General features: G+C 39.6%; 1 protein-coding gene across 5 annotated transcripts in view; it reads left to right on the top strand.

Annotated features, from left to right (window-relative positions):
* Positions 1–25,009, top strand: part of AOAH (acyloxyacyl hydrolase) — a 180,274-nt gene that overhangs the window by 21,519 nt on the left and 133,746 nt on the right. For all 5 annotated transcript variants that reach the window (XM_043463197.1, XM_043463198.1, XM_043463196.1 and 2 more), the window contains exons 4-5: positions 9,512–9,578; positions 16,321–16,420. In XM_043463197.1, the coding sequence (XP_043319132.1) occupies positions 9,512–9,578; positions 16,321–16,420 (167 nt within the window). The remainder of the gene's footprint in view (positions 1–9,511; positions 9,579–16,320; positions 16,421–25,009) is intronic.

The following is a 25,009-nucleotide window of genomic DNA, read 5'->3' on the forward strand; positions in this document are numbered from 1 at the left end:
CTTGACCAGACTCCAGTTTGATTTCTTTGGCAAGGCTTTAAGTGATAGTGTTTTCTTTCATCAGGAGGCCATCATAAGTGTTTTTCTCTTTTTTTATTTTTGTGATAATGGCATTGTTGATGCTCTGTGACTAAGTCTGTTACTTCATTTGAGGTTACAAAATGGTGCTATTCTAATATATCAATTATATTTCATTTAGTAGTTGAAATACTTTGAGTCAGTTTCCGCATCGTCATCACCGTTTAGAGATGTTTTTAGATAGTCGAGTTATTGTCTAAAGTTCATTCCTTAGAAAAGACTCATGGGAACAATATTCCCTGAATTCTTGCATGTATTTTTTCTCGTTATTAACAGTACTATTTATTCTAAGAAAGGCAGGATAAATGCTTGATTCTTTTTCCCTACTTGCCAGTTTTCAAATAATTCATTGTCTTTGTGGTATCATCCCAAACTAGTCATTTAGTCAGTTCAGTTCAGTTCAGTCGCTCAGTTGCGTCCAACTCTTTGTGACCCCGTGGACTGCAGCACACCTGTCCTCCCTGTCCAAACTCCCGGAGTTTACTGAAACTCATGTGCATTGAGTCAGTGATGCCATCCAACCATCTTATCATTTGTCATCCCCTTCTCCTCCCGCCTTCAATCTTTCCCAGAATCAGGGTCTTTCCAAATGAGTCAGTTCTTCGCATCAGGTGGCCCAAGTATTGAAATTTCAGCTTCAGCATCAGTCCTTCCAATGAAATATTCAGGACCGATTTCCTTTAGGATGGACCAGTTGGATCTCCTTGAAGTTCAAGGGACTCTCAAGAGTCTTCTCCAGTACCACAGTTCAAAAGCATCAATTCTTCGGCACTCAGCTTTCTTTATAGTCCAACTCTCATATCCATACATGACTACTGGAAAAAGCATAGCCTTGACTAGACAGAACTTTGTTGGCAAAGTAATGTCCCTAGGTTTTCTTTAAAGTATCATTATGAACTCATGAATTTATATGCATTTGATGAGTTTCAGTCTACTTCAGTTATTATCCTTTTGAAGCTCAAATTTGTCTCATCTTTGACCAGTGGGAACTTCTGTAAGTTGACTCCTACATCCTTTTGACATAAGTCTAAGTAATCTTTGATAGCTTCCTCACTACCTGGTATGACAGTTGTACTAGCCTGTCTTGTATATTTCCAAGCGCAGACTTGAAATCAGTCATTTCTCTTAGATGCTCTGGTTTCTTTTAGTGGGAAATAGTATTAAGACCACAATCTGAGTGCATAGGAATGTCATTGCTGCTCAGTTGGTCATTTTTTCTAGACTTCTTCTGTTGACAGTGATAGAAAACATACATTATATATTTACATATATTATTTTAAGATAAAACATCTAATGAGTTCATACTGTCACTTTAAATTCAAATTCAGGACTGCAGGATTTTTTCTTTGCATCTTCTGTCTCATATCTGTATCTTCTACCCACAGTCAAAGTCCTAACTCTCATTGACAAGGGGATTGATTAAATTAAAAAATCTCATGATTACTCACTTACCTATCCTTCTTTTCACATACAAGAGGCTCAGGATGTCAATCTTAATGCTACTATTATTAATATATTTTATAATCCTTGAGAGCAGTTAAATTGTTTTTTGAATATTCTTTCCCCATATCTCTACACTTTTTAATCATTGTACTGTATTATTTGAGCATACAGCCATTACATATAATATATGCATTCCCTTTGCACCCTCATTTAGTTTTAGTTCCATCAGCAACTATAAGATTGATGTTCACCACCAGCCCTTATGCAGATGTCTCTCTAGTCGAGTTACTATCTAAAGTTCATTCCTCAGAAAGGACTCATGGGAACAATAGTCCCTGAATTCTTGCATGTTGATAACAAGCTGGCTTGTCCTTTATACTTGAAAGTCAGTGTTTTTCCGGATATAAAAATCCTTGGCATGTAATTTCTTTCCTAAGTGTTTTAAATATGTTATCAAAAGTTTAATGATAATCTAATTTTCCTTTTCTTATAAGTCATTTACTGTTTTTGCCTAGTTCAAATGATTTTTTTTCATCTTTATAAAATTTAGTCATCTAACTAGACTATATCTTGGTGTCAGTTGTTGTATATTGATGTTCTAGGCACACAGTATGCTCTCTCAATGTGTAGCTTCAGATACATTTTTTTATAATCTTACAAATTTTTTAGTATTTGCTCAGTTTTCTTGATTTGGTTTTCTTCTTCAGGGATTTACAGTATCCATATTTTAAATCTTCTTTGCCTGTATTCATGATTTTGCCTATCTCTTGAATGAATAATTTAACAATTTTTTTTCTTCAGCTAAGACAGCAAAAGAGATGATTTATTGTATACATGTTACATTCAGCCACAACTGAGAAGATAACTAGTCCAAAAATCACAGGTCCAGGGCAAAGGACCAAAAGGGACTCCTTTGATATGAGCAAGGTGGGTCTCTCAAAGGTGGTCAAGGTGATCAGAATAGCCATGGATGTTCCAGATCCATTGAGACAAGTTCTAGATAGTAGGCATGCCATCCAACAATTTGTACCAGCATTGCTGACCTCTGACTTCCCTATTTTCTGCTTCTGTGGATTCCGTGGCTATACAGGTTTACATTGACCCCTGCCTCACCTTTCTTCTTTTGTGCTTCAACCCGTGCATTCACTTCTTCCTCCACTTCATTCTCATGGCATGGAGGGTTCTCAAAAGATGGCTTTAAGGCCGAGAAATGTATTTATTTTTAGTTGGAGGATAATCGCTTTCCAATGTTGTGTTGGTTTCCGCCATACATCAACATGAATCAGCCATGGGCGCACATATGTCCCCTCCCTCTTGAAGCTTCCACCCCATCCCACCCCTCCAGGGAATCAGAGCACTGGGTTTGAGCTCCCTGTGTCAACAGCAAATTCCTACCAGCTACCTGTTTTACACACAGTAATGTGTATATTTCAATACTACTCTCTCTATTCATCCTACCCTCTCCTGTCCCACGGTGTCCACAAGTCTTCCTCTATGTCTGCATCTCCATTGCTGCTCTGCAAATAGGTTCATCAGTACCATCTTTCTAGATTCCATACATATACATTAATATATGATGAACACTTCTTAATCACTTCATTTATTTTATCTTGAAAATTTTCCTCTTTTTCATCTGCTATTTCTCTTACAATGTCAGCTATTGTGTTCCTTTCTTCTCACAGTCATTCTAATATGGATGTAATTTCTTTTATAATTTTATGTTCTTCCCTGAATTCTTTTATTCCATTTCTGAGTTTTTTTCAGTTCTGATTTCTGTTGTTCTTTCATGTCTTGTATCATTTTATTAATACTTCTCACTCATTTTAAAATACCATTATATTTTAATCCTTTTTTTGGCATGATTTTCTGGCATGCTTTTGCTATCTGTAAGGATGTGATTCTGTTCCTTATTCTTTTTTTTCTTCTTATAATAACTTTGTATGGGAGTTGACCTAGATACATTTCTGTTGCTCATTTTTATGTGAAATTAGTTTTCCAAAACTCTTAGAAAGAGAAGTGGTTCAAGGCAGCCTCTCCAAATGCACAGAATTCCTTCCTCTGTTGTTTTTGTTGGTGTTAAAAAATAAACACATGGCTGCTTGCATTTTGAGATTTTCTGATTCTATCTTCCTGCCCACTTTTATCTGGATTTTCTCTTTGTTTTGCTTCTATCCAGCTCATTTCTCCTCAGTGTGAGCCTTATCCTGGAAGGGAGCTCTGAGACGAGTTTCTAGAATTTGGGGATGCCTCACCACTCAAACGCCTTTGTCCTTCTAACCTTGAGTCTTTTGTACTCATCTGCTACAGAAGTGAGCTAAACCTCATCCCTGCCTTTCCCACTTTCAGCTGATATTCTTAACTGGCCCACCACACTTTGTCATCAATACCCAGGCTGTTTTGGCGATTCGCCTATTTATCCCTTGCATCCCTTTACTTTCTCCCACACTTGATAACCCCCAAGTTTCACAGTTGTGAGTGGTTTCTTGTTGCCTTAATTGTATTTGGGGGCTCATGGAGATATCTAGTTTTGCTGTAATTAATGTTCATAGTGTTTTGGTTTTCCTATTCAGAAGCTTTATTTATTTATTTGATAGAGATTCAGTGAAATATCAGAACTCTGCTGCCTCCACCACCGTCTTACCAGAATCCTCCCCGTGGGGATCTCATTTTTACATCAATGCTTACTCTATATACCACTCTGCAACTTCTGTTTTTCACTCAACAGTATGTTTTTTGGATCTATACATGTCAAGATATACATAGACTTAGGTCGAACCTCTAAGTTATTCTACAGTCCTTCACCATATAAATGTCCCTTATTTTATTTATCCATCCCCTTATTATTGGACATTCAGCATCTATTATAAACCTTACTTTATATTCTCACATCTCTGAATTAGAGGAAGAAGAAAATGTTATTATCATTTTACAAGGAAAAAAATAAATAGTCATAATTGTCATTAAGACTTGTTTTGACTAGTTTTCATTTCTGTGTAGTAGACCACACTGATAGATATCACCATTTGTGCCTTGAGTTTGATTTTCTCTTTTTAGGCAAAGTTTTGTTGTTCAAAGGTGAAAGCGTGGGTAAAAATCCCATTTCTCAGATGATCCTATTCTAATGTACCAGCAAAACATAAATGCATGAACCAAGATTGTGGGTATTCAAGGTTCCATCTTGGGTCCTAGTGACTCTTAAAAACTTTTTGTTCAGGTAAATGAGAGGCTGAAAGTCAGATTCCGGTAAAATAGTAGCTGGCTCTTCACCAAAGGGAAGCAACGTAGGTATCTCTGTCTTCAGTAGTGGGCCACCTTTCAACTAGAGGGGCTTTTCAAAGAATTCATAAGCCTACTTGGGGGTATTTTCATTTTATTAATTAACATTTATATCTGGATGGAAATAAAGTACTCAGCTCAGATGAAAGGCTCTTTCACCTGACAGACGTAAAGGCAGAGTGGATGTTACTGTTTCCATTTTGTGGAGGTGGAAGAACAAACAGAACAGTCATATGAACTGTGTAGGGTAACAGTGACAGTCTGACCGTTGGCTAAAGATTTCTCCTGCTAGAAGACATCATAGGACTGTTTTGTTTATGAAATATAAAAATATCCACACTGCCTGAGTACCCCCAGTGTTGCCTTCTCTCTAGAGAGCCAGGAGAATGGGAGAGAGGGAAGTCAAATTATGCACAGCGACAGTTATGATTTTTAAAATTACTTTTAAGGAATACTGCTTTACCTCCAAAGCTAAATAAGTTTATAAAACATAACCTTAGCAGATAAAGCATGCAGCAACATTCTTGGGAATAATCACTTGGTGAATCATGTTGGCCTTTCCTGTGCCTGGGAAGACAGTTTTTTCAAATCGTGCAAAGGATTTCTGACCTTCAGTTTCACCCACTGCTTTTGCCTCTGGCTCTCATTAGTAAACACCTTGGAAGAATCTCAGAATTGCTAATGGAAAAATGATTAATGGAATCATTCTCACTAGGGGTCAGCAGACTCCTATGCCCTCAGTGTCTTGCTAGAACTTCACTGTCTTGGGTCACCTGTGCAGAAATCTTATCTCCTTGGAGTATGATAGTTAAAAACTGATGTCAACTTAAAATGAGAAAGGCCACTCTCCTTGCATTCTGTAGGCTCTGAAAATCTACATGCAGCCTAAGAACACACAGCCACAGAACTATCTTGGTGGTCAACTCACTGTGTTTTAAATGTCTAATTAGTAAGTTGGTATATACCTGCCATAACTGAGGTAGATAAGGCATCAAAAAATGTCCTAAGTACATTGAAATGCATACTACAAATAACTTGGGCTTTTGGAATAAAAGATTTTAATCTCTTACTGAACTACTCTACCCTTGGGGAAGCCTTCAATTCTCAAAGTTTCTTCTCCTAGAATGAGGGTGAAAAAACCACTCCCTCAAAAATATCTTATGAGAAAAGAAATGATGGTAAACCTAAAGGTGACTTACTACCTGAAATGTTCTAGGTTTTATTTACATCCATATATATGAATACACTTAACATATGATGACTGTGCAATTGTTCCTTTTTTAACCTTCCTTTGCCCTTGGAAGTGGCCATACCTTTTTATCCCTACGCTGTTTCAAGTCCTTTTTATTCTGTAGAAATTAAATGCTCTTGTACCTTCCTGGTCCCAAGCACAATTTAACTGTAGACTTTTTACATCAGATAGGTTACTAGCACTATGTTAGTGTCAATCTTTTGTTCAGTTGTAGCAATAACAGGTTTTCGTCTAATTATGGCTGACTGGGCCTGATCAGGCTTTTTCTAGAGACTTTTCCTATCTCTGCTCTGTACTCTTCTAGGTCTATCTAGAGTTTAGCTCTCAGAAACCCAGATTGTGTCCCACAATAGCCATTTCTGCAGTAGCCTCTCACTCTAAACCATCACAGAATTTGAGGAAACTGATTGTTCAGATGGCCCTGCACAGAGGATTAGGAAAATCTTGCTGTCATTCACTTCAACTTGAGCAAAACAAGATTCTAGAAAAAAATACATGCTCACACACATGTAAGCATCTCTTATTTTACCAGAAAGAAGAAAATTGTTCTCTGCCTTTCAGGCAACACTGCAAGTGTATCAAAGAACACCTGGTGTCAATTTTTAAATTGCTCTGCTCTTGGCTGAACTAGTGCTACACGAACAACACTGGAAACTCATTTCCAAAGTGCTTTACAAGTCCATGTAATGTTGAATGTCAGTTATATAATCCTCCAAACTTCCAAGATAACATAGTGAAGGGAACTGAATCCTACTCCTACATTTTTCAGATGAGGAAACTGAAACCCAGAAGGGAAATCAACCTGACCAAGGTCGAAGCCAGTTACCCAGTGCTGAAACCCAAGTCTCTGAGTTCTGGAACATCAAAGTTCCTTAGGACCCCTAAAAAGGAACACCCAAGGGGTGCTGTTTTTATTTTACAGCAGTAGTATTGAGATTCAGTTCAATTATACATGCATTTAAAGTGTATACTTCAATTAATAATTAAGTCACTCAGTTGTGTCCGACTCTTTGCAACCCCATGAACTGTAGCCTTCCAGGCTCCTCTGTCCATGGAATTCTCTGGGCAAGAATATTGGAGTGGGTAGCCATTCTCTTCTCCAGGGGATCTTCCCAACCCAAGGATTAAACGCACGTCTTTCTCACGGCAGGTGCATTCTTTACCATCTGAGCCGCCAGGGAAGCCCAAGAATACTGGAGTGGGTAGCCTTATCCCTTTTCCAGGGGATCTTCCTGACCCAGGAATAGAAACGGGGTCTCATGCATTGCAGGCAGATTCTTTACTAGCTGAACGGAGTTGTACATCCATCACCACCATATATTTAAGAATATTTTCATCATATCAACAAGGACCTCTACCCACCTGAGGTGCCCACTCCTAACCATCCATTCCTTCCAGCCCTAAGCAACCACAAATTGACTTTCTGTCTCTATGAATTTGTCTATTGTGGTCATTTCATATAAATGCAATCACAGAAGTATGTTTCTTTCATTTAGCATAATTAATGTTCATCCATGTTGTACCATGTATCAGAAAGTCATTACTCTTGATAGCCGAATACTATTTTATTTTGTTCATCCGTTCAGTCATTAATGGACATTTGGATTGAATTGTCTCCACTTATTTGATTTTGTATATAGATAATTCCACTATGAACATTCATGTGTAAGTTTTTGTTTGGAAATGTTTGTATTTTTTTGGGTATATGCCAGCCGTGGGCTTGTTGCCTCACATAGTAACCCTATACTTAACCTTTTGTGGACCTGTCAGACTGTTTACAAAAGTGGCTGTGCCATTTTATATTCCTACCAGCAGAATATGAAGATTCTAAGTTCTTTGCAGCCTCATCATTTCTTGTGCTTATCTTTATTTTTATTCTAGCATATCATAGTGGGTATAAAGTGGTATCTCATTGTGGTTTCTAACATTTTCCTCTAATAGCTAATGATGTTGACCATCTTTTCATGTGCTAATTAGCTATTTGTGTAACTTCTTTGGAGAATATCTAGTCAGATGCTTTTTGAAAATGTTTGGTACAATTCACCAGTGAAGCTATCTGGCCCTGGGCTTTCCTTTATGGGACATTTTTGATTACTAATTAAATCTCTTGTTATATCTCTATTAAGATTGTCTATTTATTCTTAAGTCAGTTTCAGCAGTTTGTCTTTCTAGGAATTTGTCCATTTCTTCTAAATTATCTAATTTGCTGCCATGCAGATGTCATAGTATTTCCTTATCATTCTTTTTATTTCTGTAAGGTCAATAGTAATGTGTGATTGGTTTTAAGTTCCTACTTAAAAAGCATAATGAGTTTGAAGTCTTGTGCTTTATCACACACATAAAAAAAAAAGGTCCCATGAAACTATTTTAATATGAAAGTAGTATTTACATTGGGCTTCCCTGATGGTTATTTACCATTGAATAAGAATCTGCCTGCAATGCAGGAGACTCCGGTTCAATTCCTGGGTTGGGAAGGTCCCCTGGAGAAGGGATAGGCTACCCACTCCAGTGTTCTTGCCTGGAGAATCCCATGGACAGAGGAGCCTGGTGGGCTGCAGTCCATGCTGTCACAAAGAGTGGGACATGAATAAGTGATGAATACTTTCACTTTCAAGAGTGCTAGAGAGAGTTCCCATATTTATCTTCTTGTTCCATTACCCTACTCCCCAAGTAACTGGTATCCCAGTTTGAGGTAAACATGACAAGAAAAATTCTCAGGGAGGGTTTCCCATCTGTTCCTGGACAGTCCATCTAACCTAACCTTGCTAAAGTCCTCCTTGGAATTACCAGGGTTCCACAGAGGCTGACAAACTGGAGAAACAGGACCGGAGGGTTAACAGGCTTCATTGTGCAAACAGATTGATGCATAAAGCCTCCCTGTACTCACAACAGGGGAAGCAGAGGAAGGAGATTGTTTAGGTAGTGGGTTTGCATGTGCCTATGTGTGTGAGTCTCTCTGGTGTAGACGGCAATGCAGAGACACCTGTGACTGTTGGTATCTTTTTATCTCTGGGATACCAACAGCCAAAGCTGAATAGTCAAAGTCAAGTCTTTTTTCCCCCAAAATGAATACCACAGAAGAATATTTTCAATAAAGCAATACTTCAGATTATTTACTTTCAGGCAAATCCTGTTTCTGTCATCAACAGACGAGATCCTCACCATGAGATATTCCCTGCTACACAAAAGATAAAATGAGACTCCAGAATTTAAGTGTATTTTTATCAAAAAATTAGCATTCTTTAGCAGGTACAGTAAGCAAAGCAGCATTTACATAAACCAGAGTTGGAAATGATATTTTCATGGATACATTAACTGTAACATTTCTCCCAAATCCTTCTAATTAATCACTCGAATTAATGATAAATTAAGCACTCAGCTTCAGTTCCTAGTAAAGATCATTATTGACTCATGTGTTAAATTCATCATAATAATCTATTTCTCCTGCTTTATCTTTCTTAGAAAAACTGTTCTTGAAGACCGCTTGCTATTCAATGGTACATATATTTGGACCAGACATCATAAAACTGTGAGTATGCTAATACATTCATCTGATTCCATTGCTGGGACATGGGGAGAGCAGGGGAGGGCAGAAAACTGGGAGACAGCTGGCTCCATTTCTAGCAGGATGTACTTACTGCACATGGGCATAAGTCGTATCTGGTTCTTGTTAATAGTGGAAAATTCAAACCTGACTCAGATCGTCATTCTAGGCAAAGTCTCCCTTCAAACTACCGTGTGGCAACTTGACTCAGTTTCTCTCCAAGAGCCATTTGGAAGAATTTTGACCAATAATGCCAATAAATGAGGAGATCCTAGTGGCTGGGACAGGATGTTTGCCCCCTTCTCTTGAGCTTTCCCTACACTCCCTCCTGGATCCTCAGGCCATATGCATCTCAGGTTCTTCTCTTCTTGCCTCCCACTTGCTGGTTTCTGGCCTCCACTTCTCCAACCCCTGCCCCTTCCTTAGGGTCCTCTTTGTGCGCTGTTGGCATTTTCTGTCTGCTTCCTTTCCTCTACCTTTTTTTCTTTTTTGAGCTCAGGACACTGAATCAGATACATCATATTCCTGTTCATGGCACTTTCTCATCAAGAATCCAAACTTGGCTTTCTTGTATTTCTTATCTAGTTATTTACTAGTTATTCTAGTAATGTCATTAGCCCCCAAACCTACCATCCAAAGTAAAGTCTGGACCTTGACAATAACTTACCCTAATCGCAGGGTCTCTGTCTTTATTCTCATGATTTTCTCCACCCAAGTAATAAAGTCCATGCTCATCATTCTCTTGTTTTCCTTTTTGTATAGGTTTATGTATATGTATATTTTATTAATATAATACATTATAATCATAAAATAATATATAAGTAATTATTAAAACTCATTATGATTATTTTCTATATTCCTTTAAAGCATATTTTAAAATTTTATTTATCTCTTTACGAAGAGAGTATCACATCATTCATAATCTTTGGGGACCTACCACTTAAAATTGCATGTCTAAGATTCATCCATAGATTTGTGGCCTTGCTGTAGTTCATGCACTCTGAGTACATAGAATATCCCATTGTGTCTCTACGAGAGTCTATTCCCTCACTCTCCCATTGATGGGTGTTTGGCTTGTTTTCTGGTTTTCTCTCTTGTGAAGAGTTCTGTTGTGAACATTCTTACATGGTTCCTCCTTTATATGCCATTAGCCTCAGAGCAGAGTGGCTCAGAGAAACCCCCCACAGCAGGGTAGCCTGCAGTTAAGGATTTCTGAAGGCAAAAGAAACTTAAAATGATACAGACCAATGGGACAATCATGCTCCATCATGCTGTACCCCTGCCTTGATTTTGTTAATCTCACTCTACTGTGGTCAGTGATTTTTGATGGACCCTGGACTGGGAGTGTTTAGAAGGCAGGGACTACCATCTTCTTAGCTTATATCTCTATTACTGCCACTGCCTCCTAATAGGACCCCAGGCCTCCTGGATCCCTCATTGCCCTGCAAGTCCATAATCCACATTCTAGCTGGTCAAATAGCTTCTTAATGCAAAACTAATTATGGCAATCTCCAACATAAAATTTTTTACACACTTTACAGGATTCCTTAGCCCCCTGCACAAAGCTCTTTATAACCTGATCTCTGAGAACATGTTCAGACTCATCCCTGGCTGTTCTATAGCATACCACGCTCCAAACCAGTTGTAATTTTCCACACACACCAGATGGTTTTTGCTTCGGGACTTTTGCATGAAATGTTCCCTCATCTCCTACTTCTGTGGATCTTAGCTCCAGGGTCACTTCCTCTGGAAGTTTCCCTGACTCTCCCCAGGCTAAGATAGATACCTCCAACACACACACACACACACACACACTCACACAAATTCTTCCTTTCCTATGCAAACTCCTCTGTGCTTTTCACATCTGTTTGTAATGTAATTCTCCATTTACTTTTCTGAGTTGTTAACTAGATTGAAAGACTTCTGAGAACTAAGACTACATTTTTTCATCTTAAGTAAAATATTAATACTTAAGCAAAATACTGAATATACAGAAGGAAGGATGAAAGGAGGAAGGAATCCCTTCCAGAAAGAGAAGTCGCTCAGTTGTGTCCGACTCTTTGCAACCCGATGGACTATAGTCTACCAGGCTTCCATGTCCCTGGGATTTTCCAGGCAAGAGTACTGGAGTGGGTTGCCATTTCCTTCTCCAGGGGATCTTCCTGACGCAGGGATTGAACCCAGGTCTCCTGCATTGTAGGTAGATGCTTTACCATCTGAGCCACCAGGGAAGCCTGTAGTTCCAGGGCTTGGGGCAATACTTAAGCATAGAAAGTCTTTGATAAACATTTGTTAAATTGATTAATTATTTTTAAAAACAAAATTATCACCACAGATGAACTCTGACTAGACTGCTCCAAAGAAAATTACTTGAACATATAAAAAAGAAAAAAAAAATTAGCCTATGGTGAATCTGTTTACACACCTAGTCTGAGCCAAGTGCGCTAGGGAAACATCAGCTTGGCCAGAGAGGTTTTCTTGGACCTGGATTAGGGAACTGGAGAGGTAAGTAGAAAGCAGCCACAGATGCCAAAAAGGGCAGTACAGACAGATATCTAAAAGGGATATCAGAAATTAGCTACCAAGTGTGCTGGGAGTAATAGGGAAGTGGCCTGATTTCACTGGGACATCCATTGTTATTCTATAGTTGGCTGGAGGGTGCTGAGTGCAAGAGCCAGGTAAGCATGGGATCAAAGGGAGGACAGACTTTGCACTAGTACTATAGGTGTGGACTGTACAAGAGACAGTCCCCACCTCAAATAACTACAAATGGACACAGAGGGTTGAGAAAGAATGGGCCCAGCAAGCCATTGAAAGAGTAGGTGATAGGGAAAGGAGGAAAGTTTTTTCTTTGAGATGACTCAAAGTTATAAGATGGTTAATTCTCACTAGCATGGGATAAGTCACTGTGAAGAAAGATAGATGTAATTAACAATCCCTCTTTGTGGTTCCATCCACTGTTAGTTTTGTTTGTGAGTAATTTTTCAGGACCCGTAATAGTTTTTTGCTGATAGAAATTTCTCTTCCTATGGTGGCCTCTTCTTACAGCTTGTTTTAACCAATCACATGAAGTTCTGGGTTGATGTAGACCCTGAACATGACAATCTTATAATTTAGTTTTACCTAAATTTCAAGCTTCCAATATTAAATGTGTTTCCCAACCCAGAGGGCATCTCTCCTCATTATTTCACTCCAGTCAATTCTCAGTGATTCATGGACTAATTATTCAGCAATTACATTTCCTACCCACTGGCAAACCACAAGATATTGTTAGGAAGTGGGGCACCTTAGCACTCAGGCATTCATTCCCCCAAGAACCCAGGTCAGACAGGTTGGGCTACTTCCAGGAGCCACCTCGCCCAGCCGGCAACCATGTGCCCAGTCCTCCTTGTTTTGACATCCATTGTGCCAAATATTGCCATATCAAACCTGATGCTGGTTTTCTGCTCATCTCCCTTGCTTCGTAGTATCTATGCTCCCAATCATAAATTCCTATATTCCAACTTAAGAGCTCTCAGAGTTCAGGAGAGGCCTAAACTACTCACAAGTTTAGAAGAAAAATGCAAAACAGAGTTTATAACAATCTTGATACACCTTAAGTGTAATTAATGTATTTTTAAAGGACAAAAATATAAGGTATTACAATTGAGCCATTCACAAGACAATGCAAGGGGGTGGGAGGGGGGCTCAAGAGGGAGGTGATATATGTATACTTAACAGCTCATTCACACTGTTGTACAGCAGAAACTAACATACCATGGTAAAGCAATTATCCTCCAATTAAAAAAAAATCCTAGGATAAACCATAATGAAAAAGAATAATAAAAATAAACCAGCATATATATATCTATATATATATAGATATAGATATAGATAGATATAGATAGATAGATAGATAAGAAAATTGTTTTGCTATATAACAGGAATTAACAACATTGTAAATCAGCTATAATTCAATAAGAGTAAATAAGAAAAAGGATAACTACAAGATTTCTATAAACGATTAAATTCATAGTACACTCTGAAGAGTTTAGTCCAGAAGTGGGATAAAATTGTTAAGTCATATGAGGAAGATCTTCTTTCAATGCTATGAGTGTGTCTCTGAGACTATATATTAATGCATAAATCCTCCTTTGGAAGTGATGTCAAAGGTTTAAATTTGAGAGCTTTCATGTGTGAAAGGCCCTGTCCTTGCTCTCTGCCATAGGCTATCACTCTACCTGTCTGTCCAAACTTAACCCTGACCTTGCTTCCTTCTTCTGAGTTATGATAATGATGAACGATCATCAGCATTGACTTCATTCTACCATGATCCTAATTAAATTTGTTAATTAGCTCTGCCAAATGTGTTGAAGTTTCCTCCCCACAAGACTCACTCCTGTAAAGGTCGTAAAAGGATATAAATTGAAATGTGACCATTTTGGTCTTATTTGCTGCTCTGGAAAAGAGAAAGCAATGTTGGATGGGAATAGTTATTACAGGTTTGGATATTTCCTAAGTGAAAGTGAAAGTTGCTCAGTCATGTCCAACTCTGCAATCGCATGGAATTCTTCAGGCCAGAATACTGGAGTGGGTAGCCTCTCCCTTCTCCAGGGGATCTTCCCAACCCAGGGATTAGAACCCAGGTCTCCCACAGAGTAGGCAGATTCTTTAACACCTGAGCCACAGGGGAAGCCCAAGAGTACTGGAGTGCGTAGCCTGTCCCTTCTCCAGTGGATCTTCCCGACCCAGGAATCGAACCAGGATCTCCTGCATTGCAGGTGGATTCTTTACCAGCTGAGCTACCAGGGGTGCCCCTGGTAGGAAATTTGGAGATTTCCTAAGGATTTCACAAAGTATGTGTAGTCTAGGCCTTTTGTCCCATGGTTGGTCAAGAGCACACATGCTCTTTCGCCACTTCTTTGCAGCTTGCACATCCTTGTCGTGTTACACTTGTCTGGCCACATGAGGCTCAGCATTTTCTATTCTTGCCCAAAGGAGTGCTTCTCACTTTCAACCTTTCTGATGATAAAACTCTGGTCTTAGAGAATTCGGGAGGGATACCACATGGCCAGCCTCCCTCTCCTATTTTTCAGTTCAGAGAACACCACTCTGATTGAGGGGCCCCCATCTTCACTCTCATATTCAAGTTCACTTACTTTAAATTGTGTTCTATTTGCAGGGGAAAGAGAATAGGTGGACACCATATGATGAGTTGGCTCTTGTGGTTCTGAATTGCCACAGATGGGATATTGGCCTCAGGTTAAAAAAAAAAAAAATTAAGCACAGCCCTATTTATCACCCTTCTGAGTCCACTAAATACCAGATTCCCACAAAGACAGCAGTCATCAGTTAAATAAATGAACCATTAAATCGAGAACAGATGTGTGAAAACAGTCACCCTCTCCTGATTTACTGACCCTGGGTAGATATTACTTTGGTAATGGACCTTGTGTGTCGCAAACAGCTTGCCCCACTGCTTAGCCACCTTTAAGTTGGTTACCTTCCCCTCCACCTCCCATGCAGAAACCCTGGAGCCAAATGGATGATTCATGATGATCTCGCTTTGCCCTCTTAACTCAGGTGCTCACAAAAGGCTGAAAAGCCATCTTGCCGGTTACATTGTTAGTCTCATTCAGCTGGAATGAAATTTAGAAGCCATGATCTTAGCCTATGTTTTCACATACTAGTGACCTTCAATTTTTTTTTCTTTTTTATTAAAGTATAGTTGATTTATAATATTGTCTAAGTTTCATGGGTACAACAAAGTGATTTGGTTATACATATATTTCTTTTCTATTAATTTCCATTAAAGTTTATTGCAAGATATTGAATATAGTTTCCTGTGCTACATAGTAAAACCTTGTTGTTTATCTATTTTGCATGTTAGTTTGCATCTGTTAATCCCATATTCCTAATTTATCCCTCCCCGCTTCCCCTTTGGTAACCTTAAGTCTGCTTTCTATATCTATGAGTCTATTTCGATTTTGTATATAAGTTCATTTGAACTATTTTTTATATTCTACATATAAGTAATATCATATAATATTTGTCTTTGTCTGACTTACTTCACTTATGATAACCTTTAGGTCCATCCATGTTGCAGCAAATGGCATTATTTCATTCTTTTTTATGGTATCATTTAATTCTTTTTTATTCATTTTCTTGGTTTAAGAAGTGTGTTGGGAGTGGCAGGTAGAAAATGATTATGGAAGATTTGTTTTAGCCCCTTCAAACCTAAACGTAAACCAAAATGCTTGAAGAACAGTATCCTTACACCATCACCAGGGGAAAAAGTCAAAGGTAAAAAAATTAATTTACTTTAAAAGGAAAAGAGATGCTTTGATTACACCTGAGAAAATGATTTCAGGTGTTTAAGGCCATATCATATTTTTTGCTATAAGGCTCAGCAAACTTTAAAATATTGTTCCCATCAAATTACACCCCTGTCCATTTCTCCTATCTCAATTTTATTCATGGCTTTTCTAGAAAAGCATCCCAGTGCCCATGCAAGAGGCTGGCTTACAGTTCAGTGCTGTTAGCCCCTCTCTCCCCACCCTCAGGACCTTATTGTAAAAGTAGAATGCAAGTGGCAGGAAATCGTTATGATCCAGCAGCTACACAGGACTGGACTCAAAGGCCATGCCAGAATCCATTCCGGGGATTTTTACCTTCTTTCGAAATTACTTCTGTTTTCTAATACCTGAGAGCTTTTAAATAGCCTTTGTTTTGCCCTATTTCCTGCCAGATTCAGAGCACATATGAATGCTGATGTGGTGTGTCACACCCTGGAGTTTTGCAAACAGGATCCTGGCCAACCCTTGTGCCACCTCTATCCCCTTCCCAAGGTGAGTGGTTTTTCATTCTGAATGTCAGATCGCAATGACATGCAAGCCCTTTGGACATGTTGTAAAGGGAGGTTCAGCTTCACTGGCTCCGTGGTTTGGGACAGGGACCTGCAAAATGACATTTTTCATTACATCACCCAGAATAATATTCCCGAAGTTCAACTTAGATGCCTCCCCCATGCTGCCAAAGAATGTATTTGTTGTTTATTTGGGACTATAATCTAGACTTGGGCAGGCAGTACATAGGAAATCTGGCCAGCCAAGGTGAGGAGAGGTTAAATCCCTCTCTACCCCTTAAAATTCAAGCAAGTCACTTTTATAGAGTGACCAACTCATGCATTTTGCCCAGGACTTTTCTGGTATCAGCACTGGAAATCCCACATCCTGGGAAAACTCAGGCAGTCAGTTCCCCTAGTCTAAGCTTTATTGTTCTCACCCATAATGTGGGCCTAATAAAATACCTAAAATACCTCCCTACTACTTTTATTGGAGAAAGTAGGTAAATTAATACATATAAAATGCTTAGTGCAATACCAGCTGTGTAAATAAGTATTAATAAAATGGTAGCTAATATAATTATTACCAATATCCTTATTATTCAGAGATAGCGGTTCAGAATACCCTGTGTGCATTTTATCATGTTGGACAATTTTTTATTGGAATGCAGACAGAGACAGGCTAATGTTGACACAATTTCCTGCTAATGCTGTGTGCTCAGTCATATCTGACTCTTTGCAGTTCCATGAACTGTAGCCCACAAGGCTCCACTGTCCATGGAATTTTCCAGGCAAGAGTACTGGAGTGGGTTGCCATTTCCAACTCCAGTGGATCTTCCTGACCCAGAGATCAAACCTGTGTCTCCGGCATCTCTTGGAATGGCAGGCAGACTCTTTACCATTAGGGCTACCTGGGAAGCCTTACCCATGCTATGAATGAAAGTATAAGATTAGATCCAGTTAGGTATCAAAATAATGATTTTCAGAAACTTCCTATGAAAAATAAAATAAAACAAAATTTTATGCCCCCTTTCCCATAATTGTAGTCTTTCTGTGTATAACATAACAGGCTTCTGATTACTTGTTATTTCCTTTTTATTGTTATAAAAAAAAGGTCAGTTTAACACATTTTTGGCCTTGGCATGGTTTTATTGACTGGCAGTATTAAATATCATGATCCTAAAAGATGATGCTGTTAAAGTGCTGCACTCAATATCCCAGCAAATTTGGAAAACTCAGCAGTGGCCATAGGACTGGAAAAGGTCAGTTTTCATTCCAAACCAAAAGGAGGACAATGACAAAGAATGTTCAAATTACTGCACAATTGCACTTGTTTCACAAGCTAGCAAGCTTAATGCTCAAGATCCTTAAGCTATGCTTCAATAATTGAGAAATTTCAGATGTACAAATTGGATTTAGAAAAGGCAGAGGAATCAAAGATCAAATTGCCAACATCCCTTGGATCATAGAAAAATCAAGAGAATTCCAGTAAACATCTTCTGCCTCATTGACTAAGCTAAAGTTTTTGACTGTGTGGATCACAACAAACTGTGGAAAATTCTTAAGGACATGGGAATACCAGATCACCTTACCAGCCTCCTGAGAAACCTGTATACAGGTCAAGAATAAACAGAACCATACATGGAACAATGGACTGGTTCAAAATTGGGAAGTAGGTCAAGTACATCAAGAGTACGTCAAGACTATATGTTGTCACCCTCTTATTTAACCCATATGCAGAGCACATCATGCGAAATGCTTGGCTGGATGAAACACAGGCTGGAATCAAGATTCACAGGAGAAAGATCAATAACCTCAGACATGCAGATGACACCACCTTTATGGCAGAAAGTGAAGAGGAACTAAAAAGCCTCTTGATTAAGGTGAAAGAGGAGAGGGAAAAAGTTAGCTTAAAACTCAACATTCAAAAAATGAAGGTCATGGCATCCAGTCACATCACTTCATAGTAAATAGATGGGGAAAAAATGGAAACAGTGACAAGACTTTATTTTCCTGTGTTCCAAAATCACTTTGGACGGTGACTGCAGCCATGAAATTAAAAGATGTTTGCTCCTTGGAAGAAAAACTATGGCCAACCTAGATGGCATATTAAAAAGCAGAGACATTATTTTGCCAACAAAGGTCTGTCTAGTCAAAGCTGTGGTTTTTCCAGTAGTCATGTACGGATGTGAGAGTTGGACCATAAAGAAGCCTGAGCACCAAAGAACTGATGCTTTTAAACTGTGGTGCTGGAGAAGACTCTTGAGAGTCCCTTGGACTGCAAGGAGGTCAAACCAGTCAATTCTAAAGGAAATCAACCCTGAATATTCATTGGAAGGACTGATGCTGAGGCTGAAGTTCCAATACTTTGGCCACCTAATGTGATTCATTGGAAAAGCCCCTGATGCTGGAAAAGATTGACAGCATGAGGAGAAGAGGGTGACAGAGGATGAGACGGTTGGATGGCATCATCGACTCAATGGACATGAGTTTGAGGACACTCTGGAAAATGGTGAAGAACAGGGAGTCTGGCGTCCTGCAGTCCATGTGGTCACAAAGAGTCGGACACAACTGTGCGACTGAACAACAAGTATTAAATATCAGAAGCCTGTCTCCTTGAGCAGAGAGATAGAGATGTGAATATTTGGGGTACATGTGCATTTCATGCTACCTTGGTGACTGACTTAAACCACTAGTTAAATTTCCTTTAATTCTACCTGAGAAGCTATTGGCTCCACTGATGTCTGGAAGAGTTTGTTAATTTTAATTAAAAAATTTTTCCATGTATTCAAATAGCACACAAATATGATATTATGATATTCGCTATTTGACAATGTACAGAAGAAACGTCTCTATGTACAAAGGCAAGTGATATGGGTTTCCATGATTTCCTTAAATAACATCATTTTATATATTTTCACACTCACAGCTATACATAGTCACAAAATGTTCAACTTTATCCCATTTAAAATGACATTCTTTATTTTTATACACTGTAGAATTTATACTCAAAATAGCATTTCCTTGTCCTCCCATCACCACCCCCTTTTCAATTCCCAATTTGGGAACATTTTGGCCATCCTTTCTGCATAAGAGGAAGTTAGAGGATTTCATCTCAGAAATGTTCGGTTTCCTTCTCAAATTCACATTGCCAACCTCCAGCTCTACGGATGACCCGAAAAAGAGGAGCAGTTGGTGCGGTGTGGACAGTCATCTGCCTCCACGATTTCATTTAATAGCAGTAACAGGTACTTACTGAGCAGTCACTGTGCTTATTCTTCATCCTCTTTAATCTCCCAAATACCCCTGGCATGGAGGCACCCTTGGATGACCCCTTTTCTAAGACAGGAAATTGGTAGTTAGAAAGGTTATGGAACTTGAAACTCACTCCCCTGGGAAGGACCAGAACTGAGATTCATGTCCCTGTCCTTCATTCAGAGAGGCTGGTTGATCTCTTAACCTTTATGTCAGTGTTTCTTGAAAATCCCCTCGGGGTGTCTCCTTACAGCAGTTAACTGAAATCCCACCACCAGAAATAACCAATGTTAAAATATTGAATGTTTTCCTTTTAGTTTTAAATAAATTATATTAATTTCTTTGAGAGTTATGATACTGTTGTATATACAATATTTTATTTTATTTTTCCCCCTTAATATTACATTTTGAGTATGTATTTTTTTAAATGGAACATATCAGACCTTCCTTTCATTCCCATGACACCCAAATTACACCTACAAAGTGAGTGTGAATTAGTAGTAAAGATACAGGTATAATTTCCAGCCCCCTAGAAGCCTTCCTCATGACTTTCCCAGTCAATAACACCCCCCATAACAGCCACTACTCTGAAATCCACCACAGAGTAGTTTATTTATATGAAGATCTACTCTGGAATTTCATGTGAAAAGAATAATACGATATATTCTTCTTTGTGTCTGGCTTCTTTTGTCTGTGAGATTCATCCATGTTATTATGAGTAACAGTATGGTTGTATGAAGTAGTCACACAATCATCTTTTGATGTTACTCCTGCTACATCGTCCCATCTAGTCCAACCAAATCTTGCCCTCTTTCCAATAAATTTTGCACATGGATGCCAGGAATGTCTTTCTATAAATAGATATGATCTTGTCACTCCACCCCAGTACGTTTGCCTGAAGCCTGAGGACGCCTACCCTGGCTCCTTTAACACACCTCTTGTCAGAGTTCCTGTTTTTTCTTTCTTTCCTGGTGTTTGGAAACTTCCTCTATACAGACTCCCTTCCCGGGATGGGTCTCCGTCCCTAGCTCTTTTGTCTCTCTTTTTATCTTTTATATTTTGTCCTACCTCCTTTCGAAGACAACGGGCTGCTTTTCTGGGCGCCTGATGTCCTCAGCTAGCGATCAGAAGTTGTTTTGTGAAGTTTGCTCAGCGTTCAATTATTCTTTCGATGAATTTGTAGGGGAGAAAGTGGTCTCCCCGTCCTATGCCTCTGCCATCTTGGCTCCTCCCTGTTTTTTCTTTCTTTGAAGTTGCTTTGTTTTGAATGATACACCTGTATGATTGTCTGTGTGTCTCTCCCACTAGGCTATAACCTCCAGGAGGTCAGATTCTATCTTCTTTACACTGTATACCCAGTGTGTAGGACAATGCTTTATACATAACAAAGAAATATTTGTTTGTTGCCTCTACTTTCCCACCTTCCCTGCACCTTTGTTCTTAATAATCCCTTCTGCCCGGAATGACCCATCAACATCAAGCCCATCCTTCGAGCTCATCTCACTCACTGCCACTTTCTCTGTGAAATAATTCCTAATTCTCTCCGCAAAATGTTAACTCTCCTCTCAGTCATCAGCATGAAATGCTTTTTGAGTACTACCACGTGCTGGTGCTGTTCAGAACGCGTCATCCGTAATTAACCTCATGAAGTGGGTGGTGCTGTCGGCCACACATTGCAGGGGAAGAAAGAGATATGAAGATGTTAGGTGTACATAGGTTTCCTCGTTAGAGTGTAAATATATCAGGCGGCAGCTCTGCATCTTGCCCATCTTTGTCCCCTCCATCATGTCAGGCACATAATTGATACGTGAGTAAATGTGCCAGGCACTGCACTGTACACGGGTGATCTCACTTAGCAACGCTCTTGGGGGAGTATATGAATCTTACAGATGAGGAAACTGAGACTAGGAGATGAGTTGTTCCCAGTGTCACAGCTGGTAAATGGCAACGAGGAGCTTCAGCCCTCAGTCTGTCTGTCGTTGAAGCCCAAGTTCTTTCCAATGTGCTCTGTGCCTCATTGGGGTACTGGTATTTTGAGTCAAACCACCGCTCCTGGGCCAGCTAATTCCTCACAAGCAGGACTCTACACACTTGAGGTCTTGCCTTGTGTGTGTTTCAGATGCCGGTGAAATCTAGTGTAATGCAAGCCATTGTCCCTGTGAAATGCATTTTACAGGGTGGAGGAATGACGGAGTCTCTCTGCTCCAGGGGCGTGCAGGGGGAGCCCCACAGTGTAGAACAATGGACATCTGACTTTAGGGGGGCCAAAAGCGAAAGGTAGAACAGCTTGTAGGGATCCCCTAAACCTACATCATCTGCAGCAAAGTTGAAATTTCAGCCCACTTCTTGCCAGTCCTTCAGCCACATCTTTATATCCATTTCTACCGTGTGCTCCAAAATGCCAGTTCCATCTGTAATTAATTGAAGCAAGAAACAATCAGCAGTGTTCAGTGGGCACCAGGAGGATGGAGTGAGAAGAGGGGGTGTGGAGGGGAGAGGAGGACAAGACAAGGAGAGACAAGAGAGGCAGGAAGAGGTGAGGAAAAGGAAACCCCCAGGCTGTGTTGTAAAGACCACCCAGATGGTTTTGATGGGTACTTTAGGGGGATTATTTATATCATCCCTCCTCTCGTTCACATACAAAGCAAGGCCCTGCCTACTGCTTCTGTGTGTCTCTGTGTGCATGTGCCTGAGTGTGATTCTGATACCACAGCTTGCCAGCTGAAAACTAGATGTGGGTCCTCCGCGTGTGCCCTGTTGCTTTGAACCTCTCATTTTTAGGTCAGAGAATAACAGTGCATGCGCTCGTGCTCCGACTGGGCCAGGGGCAGCCTGGAGCCGCCTCAGTTTTATGCGGCTCCCTCCTGGTCCTGTAACTCTGAGATCCCCAAGCAGACCCTGTAGCTTTGAACAGATCCCTTTCTTCACCACCCCTGAGCTGGAGGAACAGGCTGGATCTACCAGCACCTCTAAGGCGTGCTCAAGGCTTACTTCACAGCACTTTGATCCATATTAAAAGAGAATTATATTCAGAACGTGTATGCTAGTGGAGATGGATTCTCCTATTTCTCTGGGGCCTCTGGCCCATTTAAACTACTGCTAAAGAGATCTGCTACCTAAGAAAGCAATCTAGACTTTGCAACAGCTTTTCCCACAATAAATCCAATTTCTGCAGGAAACCACCATAACTCTCCAGTGCTGAGTGTGTGGGCCTGTGGGCACCCACAAGGAATCTGTGCTTCCCTGGAATCCAAACAACCAGGAAGCTGACATAAGTAGATTCCAAAGGAGTAAATTAGCACTTTTTATGAGAAAGCGATGGGCTTCCCAGGTGGCGCTACTGGTAAAGACCCTGCCTACCAATGCGTGCTATGTCACTTCAATTGCATCTGACTCTTTGTGACTCTATGGACTGTAGCCCGCCAGACTCCTCTGTCCATGGCAAGAATACTGGAGTGGGTTGCCATACCCTCCTCCAGGGGATCTTACTGACCCAGGGATCGAACCTGTGTCTCTTATGTCTCCTGCATTGATAGGTGGGTTCTTTATCACTAGCACCCCCTGGGGAGCCCTAATGCAGGAGACATAGGAGTGTGGGTTCAATCCCTGGGTCGGGAAGATCCCCTAAAGGAGGGCTTGGCAACTCACTCCAATATTCTTGCCTGGAGAATCTCACAGACCGAGGAGCCTGGAGGGCTACGGTCCATAGTGACACAGGACAAATTCTTGTTCAGTTGAGTAATAAACAAGCTGACCTTAGGAATTTACATATTTTAAACATTAAATTTATTAAGAAAATATCTGGTATCTTTTTTAATGGAAGGTAGTAGAGTTTAGGAAAAAAATTATAGATGAGCAGGAAATTTGACATTTTCTAAGATTTATTAATCACTAAATGTCATCCTACAATGGACAGTACCTTTCCATTCATAATGATATGCTCAGCTCTGTGAGCTCACAAAACACTTTTAGATGCATTATCATCTAATCATCCCAAAACTATTTTTAATAAGCTTTTTATTTTGGAATACTTTCAGATCTACCAAAAGTCATAAAAATACCATACCATACCATGGAGAGTACACCTTCACCCAAGTTCAGTTTCCCGTAATGTTAACATTTTAACATTACTTATTCAAAACTAAAGAAGCCACATTATTCTTGTAATTGTCATGTGCTAGTCCTTAGTCAATAGTCACATGACTATTTCTTACCAGGTGTCTCAGTGGTAAAGAATTTGCCTGCCAACACAGGAGATGTAAGAGACATGGGTTCAATCCCTGGATTTGGAAGATCCGCTGGGGGAGGAAATGGCAACCCACTCCAGTATCCTTGCCTGGGAAATCCCATGCACACAGAAGCTGGTGGCTATAGTCACAAAGAATCGGACGTGACAGAGCATACATGCACACATGAGTATTACTAGTCATTACGAGTTTAGACTTATTTGGTTTTCACCTTTTTTTTTTTTTTTGCTAATGTCCTTTTTTCTGTTCTAAGATCTAATCCAAGACACATGTTGCATTTAGTGTTCCGTTAGTTTCCTCTAGTCTGTGACAGTTTCTCACTATTTCCTTGTTTTTCATGACCTGGACAGTTCTCAGAGTACTGATTAAGTATATTCATATAATGTCCCTCGAATTGGGATTTGCCTGATGTCTTTATTTTGAGTAGAGAGACTTACAGGTTTTTGGAAGGAAAACCACAGAGGCTAAGTGCCCTTGTCGTCACATTTTATCAGGGATACATGATACCCATGCTATATTCAGGGGGATATTAACCTTGATCAGTTGGTTAGAGTGGCATTTGCCAGGTTTCCTCACTGGAAAGTCACTATTTTTACCTTTTCCTTTTCTTTATTCTTTAGAACTGAGTCACTAAATCTAACGGAATGGGGGCTCCAAGCTTACCTCCTGGAGAAGGGAGTATCTATCTACATACATTATTTGAAATTCTTCTGCAAAGATGTGTGTCTTCTTCCCTATCTGTTTATTCAGTTATTCATTTATGTCAATATATACTTGTATATAATACTTATATTTAAGTATTTTATACTTTGAGTTATAATCCAGTACTGTTATTTATTTTCTTGCTCAGATTTTTTTCAGTGTTGGCCACTAGGATCTCTTTCAGATCGCCCTGTGTCCTTTTCAACACAGTGCCATTTCTTTTTTTTTTTTTTTTTCCTTTGCTTGTCTTCCTTCTTTCATTTTTTCCTCTTTTCCTTTCAAACTTCCTTACTTTCTGGTAATGCCAGATGAGTATTGTATTGTCATCTTGTATTTTTTCTGCCCCATCCCTAAAATCCACCCTTTTCTAAGATGACTTGGTTCCTTTT

Source organism: Cervus canadensis, chromosome 3 (assembly GCF_019320065.1).
Source record: "Cervus canadensis isolate Bull #8, Minnesota chromosome 3, ASM1932006v1, whole genome shotgun sequence".
In the NCBI taxonomy this organism is placed as follows: domain Eukaryota; kingdom Metazoa; phylum Chordata; class Mammalia; order Artiodactyla; family Cervidae; genus Cervus; species Cervus canadensis.